Source organism: Hylobates moloch, unplaced genomic scaffold, assembly GCF_009828535.3.
Source record: "Hylobates moloch isolate HMO894 unplaced genomic scaffold, HMol_V3 SCAFFOLD_20, whole genome shotgun sequence".
NCBI classification, from domain to species: domain Eukaryota; kingdom Metazoa; phylum Chordata; class Mammalia; order Primates; family Hylobatidae; genus Hylobates; species Hylobates moloch.
The window spans coordinates 25,511,466-25,529,997 of NW_026652295.1; the positions used below are offsets into that span (position 1 = coordinate 25,511,466).

Genomic DNA, 18,532 nt, shown 5'->3' on the forward strand with positions numbered 1-18,532 from the left:
GGTTACATAGGCATGTGCCACCACGCCAGGCTAATTTTGTTATTTTTAGTAGAGACGGGGTTTCACCATGTGGGTCAGGCTATTTTTGCACTCCTGACCTCAAGTGATCCACCCGCCTCGCCACCCAAAGTGCTGGGATTACAGGCGAGAGCCACTGCGCCCAGCCAGCAAAACCTGTAATTTTTTTTTTTTTTTTTTTTTTTTTTTATGAGATGGAGTCTAGCTCTGTCGCCCAGGATGGAGTGCAGTGGCGCGATCTCGGATCACTGCAACCTCCGCCTCCCGGGTTCAAGAGACTCTCCAGCCTCAGCCTCCGGAGTAGCTGAAACTACAGGTAAGTGCCACCACGCACGGCTAATTTTGTTTGTATTTTTTTTTAGTAGAGACAGGGTTTCACAGTGTTAGCCAGGATGGTCTCGATCTCCCGACCTCGTGATCCGCCCGTCTCGGCCTCCCAAAGTGATGGGATTACAGGCGTGAGCCACCGCGCACGGCCGAAAACGAGATTTTTAAACTCAACTTTACGTTGCCAATGCCCATGGTATTCCCTCCACAACAAACTCCACAAGAGTGCTCAGAAAAGTCAAACTTGCTGTCAGGTGATCTTTAGGGACCCAAAGACTACTCTTCCTACCCCTTCCAGTGTTGCCCAGGCTGGAATTGCACTAGTGTATTCACATGTTCCTGCCGTCTCTAGCTCGAGTTTAAGCTATCCTACCACCTCAGCCTACCGAGTAACTGATAGTACAGACGCAAGCCGTCACACGCTGTTAGCTTCATTTTTTGCAGAGACGAGTTGTGTTGCCCAGGCAAATCTGTTAACTCCTGAGCTGAAGAGAGCCTCATGCATCGGCCTCCCAAAGTGATAGGATTACAGGATCTTGCCAACACAGAATAGGAGTATCTCCTGATCAACTTTTTTTTTTTTTTTTTTTTTTTTTTTTTTTTAGTCTTAGCCTCGCCTGTCCCCCAGGCTGGAATGCAAAAGCGCCATGTCGTTTCACTGCAACCTCTGCCTGCTGGGTTCAACCGATTCTCCTGCCGCAGCCTCCCGAGTCGCTGGGATGACACGAGCCTGCCCCACGCCCGGCTAATTTTTGTATTTTTAGGAAAAACGGGATTTAACCACGTTAGCCAAGCTGGTCTCGATCCGCACGCCTCAGCCTCCCAAAGTGCTGGAATTACAAAATTGGAAAAATTATTCCCTAGAAAACGGTGAAGTTCAATATTAAAGCTCTTTATGTGAGACTTGAGTGGCTCTGAAAAGAGCCTTTGAGTTTTAAAGTACCTAAACACACATTTACTTGGAGCTTGTATACTTGGTAACAGCCTTGGTACCTTCGGACACTGCGTGCTTGGCCAGCTCTCCGGGAAGCAGCAGACGCACGGCCGTCTGGATCTCCCTGGAGGTAATGGTCGAGCGCTTGTTGTAGTGGGCCAGGCGGGAAGCCTCGCCTGCGATGCGCTCGAAAATGTCGTTAACGAAAGAGTTCATGATACCCATGGCCTTGGATGAAATGCCAGTATCGGGGTGAACCTGTTTCAGCACCTTGTACACATACACGGAGTAGCTCTCCTTACGGCTGCGCTTGCGCTTCTTACCATCCTTCTTCTGCGCTTTGGTCACAGCCTTCTTGGAACCCTTCTTCGGAGCAGGAGCTGACTTAGCTGGCTCAGGCATGCCGTCAGAAAACAAGAACAGCAGTAAGAATCAATGCACTTCAACAAGAGCTAGTGTCTAGAGTCTCTCCTTTTATAGGCCTTTCATGCAAATGAAGAATTCAAAATATCCAGCTCTGATTGGGCAATGTGTTAGTGACGCATACATGTAAAAGAGCCTTCACCTTATTTCCTTTCTAATTGGTTGACTCGTCAAAGAATAATTTTAACCAATCAAATTGCGCTTTTCACAATTCTACCGACGACTATAACTAGCTTCTTATTCCTCCATCGAGCCCATTCTTTTTCTTTATTCTGTGGATTGTTAGCTCTTCTGCTGTTAGGAAGGCACTATGTCTGGACGTGGAAAGCAAGGCGGCAAAGCTCGGGCAAAAGCTAAAACGCGTTCTTCCAGGGCCGGGCTTCAGTTTCCAGTTGGCCGTGTGCACCGCCTTCTCCGCAAAGGCAACTACTCCGAACGAGTCGGGGCCGGCGCTCCAGTGTACCTGGCGGCGGTGCTGGAATATCTGACGGCGGAGATCTTAGAGCTAGCTGGCAACGCGGCTCGCGACAACAAGAAGACCCGTATCATCCCGCGCCACCTGCAGCTAGCCATCCGCAACGACGAGGAGCTAAATAAGCTTCTAGGTCGCGTGACCATCGCGCAGGGCGGTGTCCTGCCCAACATCCAGGCCGTATTGCTGCCTAAGAAGACGGAGAGCCACCATAAGGCCAAGGGCAAGTGAAATGATTACTAGTCAAGTCCATCAGTGATCCCGAGTCCCAAACAAAGGCTCTTTTCAGAGCCACCCACGTTTTCTGTAAAGTGCTGGAATACACATACGATGCCTGAAATCTCAATGTTCCCCACTGTCCTAGTTTTACGAACGCTTCTGACGTTACTGGTCAGTTCTTTCTTGAAATCCTTGCCCACGTTTCATGCGCTAATTTATCTTACTGGTGTTTCTTTGCAGTAAAAATGCGCTTATAAAGGTATACAAGAATAGAAACCGAGGTTGTGACACCAGGGTGTCACTGCGTTATTTTGTCTATAGGTCCATGGTGTGTATACAAATTTATCAATACACAGGCTGTTTATTCATGTGCACTTGTCAGAAAAGGCTGAAATATTAATGCAGAAATGAGAGAACAAAGAAGGATAGCTGTCCATTAGCATTTCAGGGCGGGCTTTTTAAGTTTTAAACATGACTACATTCCGGCTGGGCTCAGTGGCCCATGCCTGTAATCTCAACACTTTGGGAGGCCAAGGCAGCCGGATCACAAGGTCAGGAGTTCGAGATCAGCCTGCCCAACATGATGAAAGCCCGTCTCTACTAAACAAATACAAAAAGTAGCCGGGCGTGGTGGTGTGCATCTGTAGTCCCAGCAACTTGGGAGGCTGAGGCAGGAGAATCGCTTGACTCTGGGAGGCACAGGCTGCAGTGAGCCGAGATCACGCTATTGCACTCCAGCCTGGGCAACAGAGCAAGACTATGTCTCAAAAAAAGACTACATTCCTCCAGCGAGAATTGTGTTTGTTGGATTTCTCTTTTCAAAAGGAGCAATTAACACTATTCTAAAATAAACAGTAAACAAAACTAAGCAGTAATGGCCTGACGCCCTAGCTCAGACCTGTAATCCCAGCAATTTGAAAGACCAAGGCTTGATTGAGCCCAGGAGATCAAGACCAGCCTGGGCAATGAAACGAGACAGCCCCCTCATCTCCACAAAAAGTAAAAAGCCTGCCCTGCCCGGTGGCTCATGCCTGTAATTCCAGCACTTTGGGAGGCCGAGATGGGCGGATCACTTGAGGTCAGGAGTTCGAGGCCAGCCTGGCCAACATGGCAAAACCCTGTTTCTACTAAACATACAAAAAAATTAGCCAGGCATGGCGGTGGGCTCCTGAAATCCCAGCTACTCGGGAGGCTGAGGGAGGAGAATCGCTTGAACCTGGGAGGCGGGGTTGCAGTGAGCCAAGATCGTGCCATTGCACTCCAGCCTGGGCAATAGAGCGAGATTCCGTCGTCTCAAAAAAAAAAAAAAGGAAAAAGCCTGGCGTGGTGGCTCAGTCTGAGATCTTAGATACTTGGGAAAATTAGGCGGGGAAGGATTGATTGAGCCCAGGAGTTCGAAGTTGCAGCGAGCTATGGGGGGGCAAAGCAAGATCCTGTTTAGGAAAGAAAAAAAAAAAAACCCAGCAGCAAAAACTTAGTTTTATGACCTAAATTTATAAATGGACTACACTGTAAAGCACAATTAATTATTCAACTTTAGTAGAAATCCAGTCACATTTCTCTGTAAAAAATCTCAAATCTAATTGGATCACACACCAGGCCCTATAAAAAGAAGTGATCTGTAAATCTGATATGAAAGGTCATGGCCTGCACCAAGCCAACCACACGAAAGTCCAACGGTGGCAGACAGCCTCCTAAGCAGCTGGCCACTAAGGCAGCCAGCAAGAGCACTCTGGCCACCAGCACCTTGAAGATGTCCCTCAGATATAGGCCCTGAATCATGGCGAAATTCATCGCTACCAGAAGTCACTGAGCTACTTAAGGGAAAAGCTGCCCTTTCTTAAATGTTAGGACAAGGTTGCTGAATGAGATTATTAAAAAAATTAATGCCCCTAGGGTTCTAAATAATTGGAGTTATATCTATTCCACTGAACAGAAGTTATTTGCATCACAAATAATTTGCATCCAAAATAATTTCTGGTGATACAAATAACAGAAATTATTTGCATCACGAGACAAAAGCCTCCAAGAAGTAACTTCAATAAGTTTGATACCTTTAATCAATAGTAAATTGTGAGATGATGTAAGCACACTTCCTTGCAAACTTTGTAAAAACTATAAATTTTTTATAGTGGGATACATTACACTCCCTCCCTTTTTTCCTTACAAGTCTTACAATTTTTCTTAAACTAAATTTTCACTAGAACAAGATTAAAATATAGCAATTGCAAGATAAATGTCTATGAAGCCCCATAGTATAACTCCTTGACATTCTTTACACAATCAAATTGGGGCTCAGAAACAATACCCCAAAATGAAGGCCAAAGAAGCAACCTCAGAAGCAAAATTTTTCTGTGAGTTTCTCCTGCCTTCTTGTCTCTCAGTCCCATTCTCCCCTGAGGCTAGACATAGAAACTAGAATTCCCGTTTCCCAGAGTGGCTTATGACAACCAGAATCCTTTTTTCCCAAAGCCAGCCATAAAAACTAAAAATATTACTCTAACTTCCCTTCCACCTTTTTGTGTAAAAACTGGCCACAGAGAAATTATTTGATCCACCTTGTTTAATTGCAGGTCATAAGACCCCATTCCAGAGATGGAGCTGTCCCATACCCAATACCAGAAGGAAGGAATGCATGTTCAAAGAGGTGAGGGATGAAATGAAAATTCCAAACCCCTTTGACAGAATAATGTACCCTCCTTTGGCTAAAAGACCCCAAAATTTAAGTTCCCAGCCATGACAGGATGGAGGCTGCACATCCTGTTTCTTTCTACCCCTCTTCCCCTTTCTAATCACTGCTAGATTTTCTCAAAGTCCGATTTGAGGGAATAATACACCGGAAAGCCCCTTTACTTACTTTATCTGGTCCCTTCCACCCTCCTCCATGGTGATCCAGACAAGACAGGTATTAAGGACCATAGAGTTTCTTGATAAATGACTGCAGGCCCATGACTGGTTGTGACCAGTCTCCTGAGAATGCAGATCATGGACTTCTGCCCTACATTTCAGTTTTATATATAGGACCTAATTATAACTCATTTACATGTTAAATCTTCACCCCAAAGTGATCATGGGACATATCTTACCTACATGTAAACCTAATACACATGTGCTTGGGTCTCCTTCATGAATATTCATAGCTCCTCCTATAACCTGTTGAATATGTATATTTCACCAACCCATTCCTCAAAAATTCCTGTTTTACCCCTCCCTGCTTCCCTCCAAGTGCCCGTCTCGCAGCAAACCAAAGCTACCCTTCCCAGCCTGTCAGAATGGCCACCCTGCAGGCTGCAACTCTTTTGAGAAATAAAGCTCCTTTGCAAATGTATGAACCGTCTCATTCTTCAGTTGACAGAGGCCAAGAAGAGTCTAGACAAACAGGCCTTGCTGGGTTTCTCCACTCAGTTTATTAATGTTTCATCATACCCTTTTTATCCAATCAAATTTCTACAAGGTTGTCCACATGTTGTTGAACCTAAGCATAAAAGTGGACAATTTTTCCTGTATCTTTGTGTTTTGATCCAAAAGGCTCCCTTGAACACGTTAATAAATTTGTGTAACTTTTTTCCAATTAATCTGCCTTCTGCAAGCTAATCTTTCAGCAAAGCTTCAGAGCTCGCCTTGGCTCCTATAAAATGATAAACACTTTAACTTTTTATTCTTTTCAGACTTCAAAGTAATTGACCTGATGTTCTCATCGGAGTTTTTCTTGGAGTTTATGTAGCTTCCAGGAATAGCAAATTATTTTCTGGACTTTTTCTTTTCATGAAATGGCATTGTGCTTCCACAGTGATTTATCTTCCCCTTTTTTTAAACACCAGAATTAGCAGTTGTAGAGGCTGTCCTTCAAAAACATATGATCGACGGAAAAATACTCATATAACACTTTGTTTTGTTGTTTTGTTTTTTTTTTTCATTTTTGGGTCTTGCTCTGTTGCCCAGACTTGGTTGAAGTGTCACAATTATGACTCACTGCAGCCTCAAATTCCTAGCCTCAAGCAATCCTCCTAACTCAGCCTCCTGGGTCACTGACATTATAGGACTCAGCCACTGTGCCTGGCTAAAAGAATTTCAATTACTGTCCATTTACTGATATTTTGCTATGGAAAAATTCAAACATCAATAATTTTGCTAGTTGCCCACCTCTTCTTGCGTCATTGAGTAATGGCTTAACAAGCCCCCTTAGTTCCCTAACACAACTGTATAGACATATAGATGTAGACATAAATATAGATATTGATGTATTGTAAATAAAGTCCAGATGCTATAACTGGGTTCATAGAGATATATTAAATGTCCTCATTGTTTCAAGGCCTATGCTGTCAAGATATGGTAAAGAATCAAGAAACAGAGAAGAGAAATGGAGAATCCTGGAACAATTCTATCTATAAAGAATAATGCAAGCCACGGCCAGATGCGGTGGCTCACACTTGTAATCCCAGCACTTTGGGAGGCCAAGGCAGGTGGATCACCTGAGGTCAGGAGTTCAAGATCAGCCTGGCCAAAATGGTGACCCCCCCCCCCCCTCCCACCCCCGTCTCTAGTAAAAATACCAAAATTAGCTGGGTGTGGTGGCTGGTGCCTGTAATCCCAGCTACTCAGGAGGTTGAGGCAGGAAAATCGCTGGAACCGGAGAGGCAGAGGTTGCAGTAAGCTAAGATAGCAGCACTGCACTGCAGCCTGGGTGACAGAGTGAGACTCTGCCTCAAAAAAAAAATAAAAATAAAAATAAAAAAGAATAATGCAAGCCGCAGATGTAATTTTGAATTTTCCAGTAAGCACATTTTAAAAATTAATAAGCAGGTAAAGGAATTTTAATAATTATTGTATTTAAAACAAAATGCAAAATAATTATTTCAAAATATAGTCAATATAAAAACATTATTAATGCAATATTTCACATTTTTTTTAAATCTTAAGTCTTCTAAATATGAGGGACATCCTATTCAATTTGATATTACATTTTTGTTGGAAATAAATGGAATTTCATTTTGCTTTCATAAACTTCAGTGCTGAAAAATTAAATTCATATAGCTGATTGTTTAAAACATATTCTAACATTTTCCAATAACTGAAGTATCAGCCTTTGAATTAAAATAATGAAAATTAAGTAAAATAAAAATTCAGGCCGGGTACAGGGGCTCACGGCTGTAATCCCAGCACTTTGGGAGGCCGAGGTGGATGGATTACTTAAGGTCAGGAAATCGAGACCAGCCTAGCCAACATGGTGAAACCCCATTTCTACTAAAAATACCTCCACCCCCACACCCCCACGGGCCTCAAAAAAAATAAGCCGGGTGTGGTGACAAGCATCTGTAACTCCAGCTACTCTGGAGACTGAGGCAGGAGAATCCCTTAAACTTGGGAGGTGGAGCTAACAGTGAGCTGAGATCACCCCACTGCACTCCATCTGAGTGACAGAGCAAGACTCCTTCTCAAAAAAAAGAAAGTCAGTCCTCAGCAGCAACAACCACATTTCAAATGCTCAGTAGCCACAATTGGTTTCTGACTGTTTTATCACATAACGCAGATCCTACGGGAAATTGTGTTCAGGTAAGGAGATAGTGATGGAAATTACTGATTAATACAAGTGAGCTGCTAAGTTCTTATGTAATCATGTAAATTTTGCACTGACTTCTAAAATAAAGCTTTACACATATTTAGAGATGAGGATTATGAAAGGAACTGAAGGTAGGTTCCCATGGCAAAACACCGGATTGACAGATTTAAGAACACTGGGGAGGAAATAAAACTATGGGGCATAAAGATGGAATTTCCTTAATGGTTCTCACTGACTGTGACTTCAGAGTTTATCTTTTGATTTTGGAAACATTTTTTAGATGTAGATATTAACATTCTAATAATAGAAATGAAAAAACTAAAATGAAAATGAGAAAACAAAAGATAATATCAATAAACAGGTTTTGGGCCTCAGTACGGAGTGTGGAGAGGAAAAGCACAGAGGGGGCATGGCTCTCATTAACAAACAGCCCAGCCCACAAATAGGTGATCATATTGTACAAAAGGATTTCAGTTCTTTCCTTGCTTCCTATAAAACAATTTTGCCAACATACCTAACCGTTTTGCCTTGATTTAAAGCGTACAGAATTTTCTTTTTCTGAAAAGGAGAGAAGCAAGGGACTCATATATATTTCAGATGTGAGACTGAAACGCAGGACAATGTGTAATTTCAGTCAAGACTTGCCCACGAGTCCTAAGATAATTCAAATTTGCAAAATAGACACTAACTTGAAAGGTGCAATTTTATCAATCCTGTGGTTAGCAGAATTTTGATGAATGCCCTAAAATAGGGCAGGTTTAACAGAATTCAGGGAATGAGCAGGAATGCACAAAGCATCCTTTGTCCCCCCCCCACCCACCTCCAGCTTGCAGACATCCGCGAGCATTTGCGGGCAGAGATAAACTTGGTTTAGCCGTCTCCCCTCCCTGGAGGACGGGGGCTCCAGCATATTCCCGCTGTCAATCGCCTTGGACTACATGCCAGCGTCATTGCGAACCTGCTACAACACTTTACAAAATAGCTTTCCAATGAGAAAGAAAACCTACTGGGAAAGAAAATCAAAAAGAAACTAGACCTTGCAACAGGCACGCACGCGCACTATCCCCCTCTGAAATATTTATAGTACGCTTACACAAACGCGAACTTGTAAATCTAAACTCTGCCTGAACCAAAGTAGCCAATAGATTTAAAGTATGTAAATTAGGAATTCCCAAACTGCTCTTTTTATTGGCTAGGAAAAGAACACCTTACAGGGAATCCGGTAGGTTAATTTACAATACTGTTAGGCTATAATGTCATTCCTTAAGAATCTTTTCCAGTAAACATTTGTTACGTTTTCAAAGTAATTGGGAGCCGCTGAGTTTGGAAGCGAAAACCAAGTTAAGAAGTCCTGTTATCTGGGTGAGTCCAGTTCCTGTAAATGTTCTGTTGGATGTGTCTTAAATTGTTCGGTGCACCTCAGCTCTCTTCCGCAGGGATCCGGAGAAACTGCGCCATTGTTGTCTTATAAAGAAACAACCTTCTAAGACTCTCTTCGCCGCCATCTTTTTGAAGATTTTATATTGAAAATACTTTTTTGACGGCTCTTGCCATATCTGGACATTTTAATTTCAACAAAACGAAATAATAGCGTTAAATTCTTTTAGTCAAACCCGATATTACAGAGGTAAGGATTCCAGGATGTTAGAATTTTACTATAACACAACTGAAACACAAAGTTCCTTATGCTTAAACAGTGTATCTTAGAAAACCTTCTTTGAGTGAATTAGCTATGTACTGTATAATGAAACGAGGAATCATTGAGAGATACTTAGACAACGGATTTTAAATGAGTGAATAGGGAAGGGAAAAACTTCAGGAAAATGAAGCAGAAAAAAGCAGCGGAGATTTTTGAAAAAATTCTAAAGCACTTTCTAATGCAAACACATTCGATTTTTTATAGCTAAACAGGATAAAAGATCAATCTATTAAGTTAAATGATCAATATCTTTGCAGGTCATGCTCTGTGAAACATCAAAGAAACCTGTAACAAAAAAAGACTTGTTTAAAAGAGCCAGTTTTCTATCCAAATTTACCAATCAGAATCTTGCACTGAAAAAATAAACCAATCGTGAATCTCTACGACCACTTCCGGAATTTACCAACCGATCACTAACAGGGATTGTCCACAATCCAATCAGAGTGATTCTGTTCCTGTATAAATAGAGGGGCAAACCAATCTTCCTAATTCACTTACTTGGCAGATGAGCTATGGCGCGTACAAAGCAGACGGCTCGTAAATCCACAGGCGGTAAAGCACCGCGCAAGCAGCTGGCCACTAAGGCAGCTCGCAAGAGCGCTCCGGCCACGGGCGGCGTAAAGAAGCCCCATCGCTACCGCCCTGGTACCGTGGCTCTGCGCGAGATCCGTCGCTACCAGAAGTCCACCGAGCTTCTAATCCGGAAGCTGCCGTTTCAGCGCCTGGTGCGAGAAATCGCTCAGGACTTCAAGACCGACCTGCGCTTCCAGAGTTCCGCGGTGATGGCGCTGCAGGAGGCCTGCGAGGCCTACTTGGTGGGGCTTTTCGAGGACACCAACCTGTGTGCTATCCATGCCAAACGCGTGACCATCATGCCTAAGGACATACAGCTTGCCCGCCGCATTCGTGGGGAGAGGGCGTAAATTGTTTTGAGTGCAAAACTTAAGTCCAAAGGCTCTTTTCAGAGCCAACCATTTTGTCCATGAAAAAAGCTGTAATCCTTTGAGACGCATTAGACCACTAAACTGTACTGATCCAAATAGACATTTGAAATAGTGGCATTCAGCCCTCTCAATGCTTCATTTAAGTGTCCAAATTTAAGCGCTTCCTCAGGTTTCCCCTGGGGCTGGGCCTCCCTACGCCGTTCTCCATTGGTTTAGCTGGCTTTGTTTTGCTGTTCAGGCCCTCTGCTGCTTTCTTGTACTTTGTTCTCGTTTTCTAACTCGGCCACTTTGTCCTCTGCTTAACCCATCCTCTTGTTTTCTGGCTCTTAACGCTCTTTCAAGTGGTGGCCTGCATTTTAGGTCTTAACTGCCTAGGCTTCCAACGCCTTGGATTTGCCTTTCCCTGATGTTTATTTGACCTTGCCCGAGGGGCCAGCGCTTTTGGTCTGCATCAGGCTGCCTTACTCCACTAGTGTTTTCAGACCCAGCTACTTGCCGGCGACGGTCGGCGCCTTGGGTGCGGTCAAGATTACCCTCTCTGTGCGCCTGATACTGGTCTAAGGCTAAGGTTATTAGCTGGAACACCTAGACCCCTGGCACTACCACACAGCTCTTGCAGACTTGACAGCCTTGCTTAGGTTCTAAACTGCAGGAGTCAAAGCAACGAAGGTGCAGATGGGTGTCTCAGACAGACCTGAGTGCGAAAGGAAAATGCAGAAATCATGAGCCCTTTCAACTTCCCAGCTGACATCTTTTGTTTGCTTTTTTCTTTTCTTTTCTTTTTTATTTTTTTACTTTATTTATTTATTTTTTTTTTGAGACCGAGTTTCGCCCTTGTTGCCCAGGCTAGAGTGCATTGGCGCAATCTCGGCTCACCGCGACCTCCGCCTCCCGGGTTCAAGCAATTCTCCTGCCTCAGCCTTCCCAGTAGCTGGGATTACAGGCATGAGCCACCTCGCCCGGCCTTCCGGCTGGTATCTTAAAAGAACTTTTCAACTTTAGTAAATACCCTGTCTTAATCAAATCTCATTAAAGGTACCCCATATTTATCAACAAAACATGAAAATCCTTGGACGGCTTCAAAGTTCTCACAGAAAATATTCTGCCTTTCCTTTCCATACAAAGGCACAGCTTCGAAACTGGTAGATGAAGGGAAGGAAAATAAGGAATTCTGTTCTGAAATCATACAGGCTGTTATTTAGAAATACAGACGGGTGTATGTACTATATGGGATACTACATGCTGTTTGGAAGAATTTTGTTTATTTAAACATTTCAGCAAATTCCTCAGTTTTGAAATGGGGTGGAGTATTTTTAACTGTCATTGAGAAATTTCTATTAACTTTTTTTAATGTGCTGTTTTCCCACAAGTTGCACTAAGGAAAGAGGTTAGTCATGTGGTAAAATTAATAGTGACAAAGCTGTAAATAGCTCTGCAGGCCAAGGTAGCCATAGTAAGAAGTTCTGGAGATTTATGGAAGAAATTTTTGTTCATGGAAGCCTGTCAGACATGAAGGCATGGGTCTTGTGAATTGGAGATTCAGTGCATGAGGAAAACCGCATAACTATCCTTAATTAAGGTAACTACTGTCAGATATTTGTAACATAGTGAACATCCTATTATGCTGGATAGAAGCATTCTCTATTTGAATGTTGTTTCCTGTATCCTGTACTTTAAGATTCTAGCTCAACAGGTTTTAACCTGTATTTCTCTTACAGCTGTTGGACTTCAGTACTTGAGGACTTGGACTTGGTGGACACAGAATGCATCTTTTTATATCATTAAATCCACCAGGACATCTAGCATGGTCATTTGCCTAAAACAAAGCCTCCAGAAATTTACTCAAGTTGAGATTTAAAATACAAGATTACTGAACAGAATTTACCATTGAGTGCATTCCTATTTACAAAAAAATAAAAGATTAGATAAAGTTTATATAATTTTAATATATAGTTTTTCTAAATAGGAAAAATCCACACTTATTGAGTGGCTGCAATGGGCCAGAAGTCATGCAGTATTTTATGAAGCCTCCAAAAATGTAAGTTCAACAGTTATCTATTATCTAAAACAAATTTAAAAACCAAAACTAAGATAATTTCAGATAGTGCTGGAGCCAAAACTTTCCCCACTAGGCATTACTGTTTTAAATAAACAGCCTCAGCAGAATCCTCATCAGTTACTCCCGAGGGCTTTATCACCTGGAAGAGCTACTAACATGTTTAAATTTTTCACATGCAATAAAATAAATGGATGTTTTAAAATTTACAGGGTCTTAGGCCAGGCAGGGTGGCTCATGCCTGTAATCCCAGCACTTTGGGAGGCCAAGGCAGGCGGATCACCTAAGGTCAAGGAGTTCAAGACCAGCTTGGCCAACATGGCTAAACCCCATCTCTACTAAAAAAAATACAAAAATTAGCCAGGTATGGTGGCACGTGACTGTAATCCCAGCTACTTGGGAGGCTGAGGCAAGGAGAATCACTTAAACCTAGGAGGCAGAGGCTGCAGTGAACTGAGACTACGCCATGCCACTCTAGGCTGGGTGACAAAGCAACATTCCATCTTAAAAAAATAATAATACCAGCCTGGCCAACATGGTGAAACACCATCTCTACTAAAAATACAAAAATTAGCTGGGTGTGGTGGCGGACACCTGTAATCCCAGCTACTCAGGAGGCTGAGGCAGAGGAATCTTTGAACCTAGGAGGCAGAGGTTGCAGTGAGCTGAGATTGCACCACTGCACTGCAGCCTGGGTGACAGGGAGAGACTCCATCTCAAATAACAATAATAATAATAATAAAATGAACTTTACAGGGTCTTATACGATTGTGAAGTTCTATTACACTATAATTAGTACTGCAAATTGCACAGAAATGTAACTGATGGACATACAGTAAAATATGACATTAACACTGACAAATTTTAGCCTTTCTGCATACTATTCATATAATAGCCTTGATTTAACCACATATACCCAGGCAACTTTTTTCAAAGGCATACACTGAGATAGTAGTAAATAATACCAGATGTCTTTAAAATAAATTGTGATTTTATTTGGGGAAGATCTCAAATCTGACTCAGGTGTAAGATCATATTTTCTATGTACTTGTTGGCACACTATATAGTATATATCCATTTCACAGTTACATAGTTGCCTGCAAGTACTTATAATTAAAATAAAACAACTATGTAATATCTGAATAACCAGTAGCTTCTTCATATTATAAAGATAATAGCTAAAACTGAAGACAATTCAGAAATCCCATTTTATTATTTCTCCATACTCTCCCTACTCGACCTGCCAACAGTAAATATTGATATGTAACATTTTGGAATTTGCAAGGCAAAGGTGAAATTTTTTTTCTTTGTTTTTGTTTTGTAGTTGCCCCCACTAAAAATTGTATATATATAAAATGGTATACTTCCGAAGATAAGGTAGTCTGTAAATCAGGCCATTGAAACAAGGGTCATGAAAGGGGCAGAGAAATTTGTTACTCTTGTTTTCCCACCCAGGAAAACAGAAAATGAAACCACTGAATTTGATGAGTATCTGACAATAATGTAACCCAATTGATGGAATTTTTTAATTCAGACACACACACACACACACACACACGTGCCCCTAGAGTAGTGGAAAATAAGACAAATGCTCTAGAGTTCAGTTTAGTTGATGGGAGAAAATAATAGATGCATTAAAAATTTTCTATTGATAATAATTGTTCTCAACTATTAAATGTCATGAAAGCACATTTTCAGAGATAAGTTTACGTTTTGAATTAGAGGGACTTTTGCATGGAGATGTAATTTCAGAAGGAATTGGAAGTATTAGAAAGATTCTCACAGGGAATTATTCCTGAACAAAGTTGTAAAAAAAAAAAAAATAATAATAATAAAGAAGAAGAAGAAATAGAAAGGCTACATTGTTATTAGTGTCTGTGAGTGCCAGTAGACAGTATTATGAAAAGGGGCTAAGACGCTACAGGGCTTTCCCTTGAACCTATGAGAAGCCAGTGACCTTTTTCATAAGGCATATTTGGTTTTTGTTTTTGAAAATGGGCCGGGCGTGGTGGCTGACACCTGTAATCCTAGCACTTTGAGAGGCCCAGGTGGACAAATCACCTGAGGTCAGGAGTTTGAGACCAGCCTGAACAACATGGTGAAACCCCCTCTCTACTAAAAATACAAAAACAAATTAGCCAGGTATGGTAGCGTGTGACTGTAATCCCAGCTACCTGGGAGACTGAGGCAAGAGAATCACTGGAACCCAAAAGGCAGAGGCTGCAGTAAGCTGAGATTGAGCCACTGCACTCCAGCCTGGGCGACAGAGCAAGACTCTGTCTCAAAAAATAATAAATAAATAAATAAATAAATAGTTAAGAATTTAGAAATTGGAGGCTAGAGAAATTAGGGAAATAGTAAGCATTGGAATAATCCAGCTATGAGAGAATGTAGACGGGAGAATATGTCAGAATTATTGAGGATTCTTTAAAAATCAACCTGATTTAGTGACTGTGTAACAGGGATGATTGAGGCCTCCCCACAATACCATGAAAATCTGCTTCCTCCAGTTAAAGTAGTGACTTCAGGTTGATCCTAAAAATTACTTTTGTGTCAGACCTATGCCATACACATAAGTACTCTCCAACAGCTAAGATAATATGAAAATGCCCTTCACAACTTCCATGCTAAGACACTGTTAGTTTTCTTTACCAATCTCAAGATATTCATTATAACTGCTACCAAAATTTTAACATATGGAGAAAGATTTAAACAAGTTCAGATTTCCTTGAAAACAAGTGCATGTCCTCTGTGGCAAATGAATATGAATATGAATTTATATAAATCAGAGCAACTCTGGAAGATCATTGATTGAATCATCACATTTAATTGCTTCTCTTGCATTCCAAACACATTGTGAAATGGATACTTCACAAGGGGCCGGAAACAGAAATACATAAATTCTGCTTATTTCTCAATGAGCCTAAAAAGGAACTGGAAAATACCACTCCTTTTCCAGTTGATGTAACAGAATTGAAGCAGCATAAGAATGATTCTAGGAATCAAGAAACTTGTTTGAGACCTAGGTCCACCATTTACTGACAGCAAATGGTCATTTCTTGCCATTTAACCTTTCTAAAGCTCCAAGTTTCTTAACAGTAAATCAAGCATTTTAGCTATACCTGATATAAATGCATTGTAACCGCCCAAGTGAGGCAGTTAAGTAAGTGCTTTGTAACAGTAAGAAACTAGAGGTATGTTATAGTCATTTGGACTGCTCTTGCGGAATGCCACATTCCCCACCTAATTCTCTTATTCCTTATCACTTTTCATCAAAAGCCTAAATCTTGTCATTCTGGGTACTAAAGACCTCCCAGATCTCTTCTCCCCATTGGGAATTGGAAAATAATACCCCAAAACGAAGGCCTTAGAAGCAGAAGTGACCTCCTGCTATCCTTTGGCCTCTCATCCTCCGTTTAGGCTACACATAATCACTAGAATCCCCCTTCCCCAAGGTGGTTACTGAAACTAGAACCCCTTTTTCTTCAAAGCCAGCCATAAAACCTAAAAATCTTACTGTAACTTCCCCCCCTCCTTTCTGTGTAAAAGCTAGCCATAAGAAAGTATATATCTTACGTTGTTTGGCTGTAGGTCATAAGACCCTCCCTCATTCCAGAAAGGGTCCTCTAGAATGAGGAAGGAATACCCAGAAGGAAAGAATCTTGCCAGAGGCCAAAAGAGTCTAGACACAGAGGCCTTGCTATGTTTCCCCAGTCTATTAGCATTAGATGACACCCTTTTTATCCAATCACAGTTCTACATGGCAGTTGGTACTTTGTTGAAACTAAGCATAAAAATGGACAGTTTCCCCTGTACCCCTGGGCCTTCATTGTGAAGGTTCCCATGTCACATAAACCTATGATGAATTTTGACTTTTCTATTAATGTGCTTTTTTTCCATTGATTTTCAGTGAACTTTCGGAGGGTGAAGTTTTGCTCACCCCTACATACCTGTACTTTTCACTCATTTTCAAAAAGATTATTTTGAATAAATATTTCAAATCTTCCCATTTATTCAGATCCCCTTCTCAATCAAGCCACTCTCATACAGGGAGGTATTTTGGCTTTCTCTACAAAGAAGAAATTGTGTGATGTAGCCATGGTTCCAAAAAAATTAAACTCCTGCTTATAACTAGAAAGATATCACAGGCTACGTCCTTTTCTTTGTGGGGAGGGAGGCAAATAATAATGTAAAATATAATAAAATATTAACTAATAAGCAGAATGTAAACAAAGAAGATTAAGAGGTATTATAATCATGAGGGATTTATGGTATTTGGTCCCACTGCAAACTTGTTCAAGAGTTCATGACTTGTTTTGTGCTATGTATTCTGGAGACTCTGGAAATCTATAGACGCCTTCTCAAAACCATGTTTTTAAAAAATACTGATACAGGGTAAGAAAGGTAGTGACACTAAATTTTTTTTTCTTAAAGTCTGTATATGTGCTTTAGTTACACATCAAATAATAAGATCTAGCAGCAAGTATAATGTTGGCTTCAAAGGTTCACAATTAGTGTAAACTATTTCAAGACACCTGTAATAAGTACAAAGTGATATAAAAATATCTATGATTATCATTGATGTGAAATCCAGTGATTAGCTGCCTGTACTCACGAAATAAGCAAATTGCATTTAGGATTTGTGAAAATGTAATTTTTTCCCATCTAGAGTCCGATAAACATCTGTAGAAATCAGATTTTGTCGAGATTTCTCCGTACTATTAAGTGGGTTTTTCTAAAATCAAAAACAAAACAAACAAACAAAAAATAACCTCAGCCTCCCAAACACAATGGAAACAGTAGTACATCCAAGTCAGCCCAACTTCCTATAGCCCATTTCTTTGTCCTGGTAACCCCAATTTCAGGCTTCTTTCTCCCTTCTCCAAGTTTTTTCATTTATTTTTCCCTCTCTATTTCTTATCTAATCACCAAATATGTATTGGATAGCTAACTATAGCTCCCTGATTCAGCTCAATCTGTGAGAAAGCAATTTGAGAAAGGAAGTAGATTATAAGCTGACAGAGGTTCCTTTCATACTTTTTGCTATCTCTCAGCATCAGGGTGGTAGCAATACTTGTACAGACTGACGCAGAATGACAAGGTGAGTAGTCTCCAAAAAGAGAATTCCATTTGGAGAATTCCATCTGAGCGGGAGGTGGAAAAAAAACAGGCTTTTCGACTACGTCCCAGCATACACAACTTTTAATATCACAACCTGATTGGTGAAAAATTTTCTCTCGGAAAAACCACGCAAATAAAAAACTAAGAATACGTTCTGATTGGTTAATTCAGCAGGCTCTGCAAACCAACGGAAAAAGCAAGTTTTACAAAACTGAGCCAGACTATGAACTATCCCTCCGATTGGCGTAATACTAGAATTGCATTTTTTTCTAACGTTACTTGGACGCGGGAAGCAAGACCAAACTCGCGCCAAAAACAAGACCTGCTTTGCCACGCGGGCCTACAGTTGCCAGTAGGGCTAATACACCGCGTCCTCCGCAAAGACAGCTACTCCCAACGGGTTGGGCCAGCACGCTAGTGTTACTTGGCGGCAGTGCTAGGAGGTTAAGAGTAGGCAGAAATAAATGAACAAGCAAGAGATCCCCTGGGAAAACAAGTCCTGGAGACGCTGGCCACTGACAGAAAAAGACAATGGCCACACTTTTTATTTTGAGACGGAGTCTCGCTCTATCGCCCAAGCTGGAGTGCAGTGGCGCGATCTCGGCTTACTACAACTTCCGCCTCCCGGGTTCAAGCGATTCTTCTGCCTCAGCCAAGTAGCTGGAATTGCAGGCGCGCGGCTAATTTTTGTATTTTATTTAGTAGAGATGGGGCTTCACCATATTCTTCAGGCTAGCCTCGAACTCCTGACCTCGTGAT

The 18,532-nt window shown here is 41.5% G+C and overlaps 3 protein-coding genes and 1 pseudogene across 3 annotated transcripts in view; 2 read left to right on the forward strand and 2 right to left on the reverse strand.

Annotated features, from left to right (window-relative positions):
- LOC116459905 (uncharacterized) overlaps positions 1-18,532 on the reverse strand; it is a 58,690-nt gene that overhangs the window by 26,141 nt on the left and 14,017 nt on the right. Inside the window, exons 2-3 of the mRNA XM_032140666.2 lie at positions 12,313-12,322; positions 4,977-4,994 (exon numbers count right to left, since the gene is read on the reverse strand). Of these exons, the coding sequence (XP_031996557.2) occupies positions 4,977-4,994; positions 12,313-12,322 (28 nt within the window). The remainder of the gene's footprint in view (positions 1-4,976; positions 4,995-12,312; positions 12,323-18,532) is intronic.
- LOC116459911 (uncharacterized) overlaps positions 1-18,532 on the forward strand; it is a 36,273-nt pseudogene that overhangs the window by 10,276 nt on the left and 7,465 nt on the right.
- Positions 1,237-1,739, reverse strand: LOC116459897 (histone H2B type 1-C/E/F/G/I). Its single transcript, XM_032140657.2, has one exon. It carries the CDS (start codon positions 1,679-1,681, stop codon positions 1,301-1,303), a length of 381 nt encoding a protein of 126 aa, XP_031996548.1. The 5' UTR covers positions 1,682-1,739; the 3' UTR covers positions 1,237-1,300.
- On the forward strand, positions 1,959-2,478 carry LOC116459884 (histone H2A type 1-B). Its single transcript, XM_032140642.2, has one exon. It carries the CDS (start codon positions 2,013-2,015, stop codon positions 2,403-2,405), a length of 393 nt encoding a protein of 130 aa, XP_031996533.1. The 5' UTR covers positions 1,959-2,012; the 3' UTR covers positions 2,406-2,478.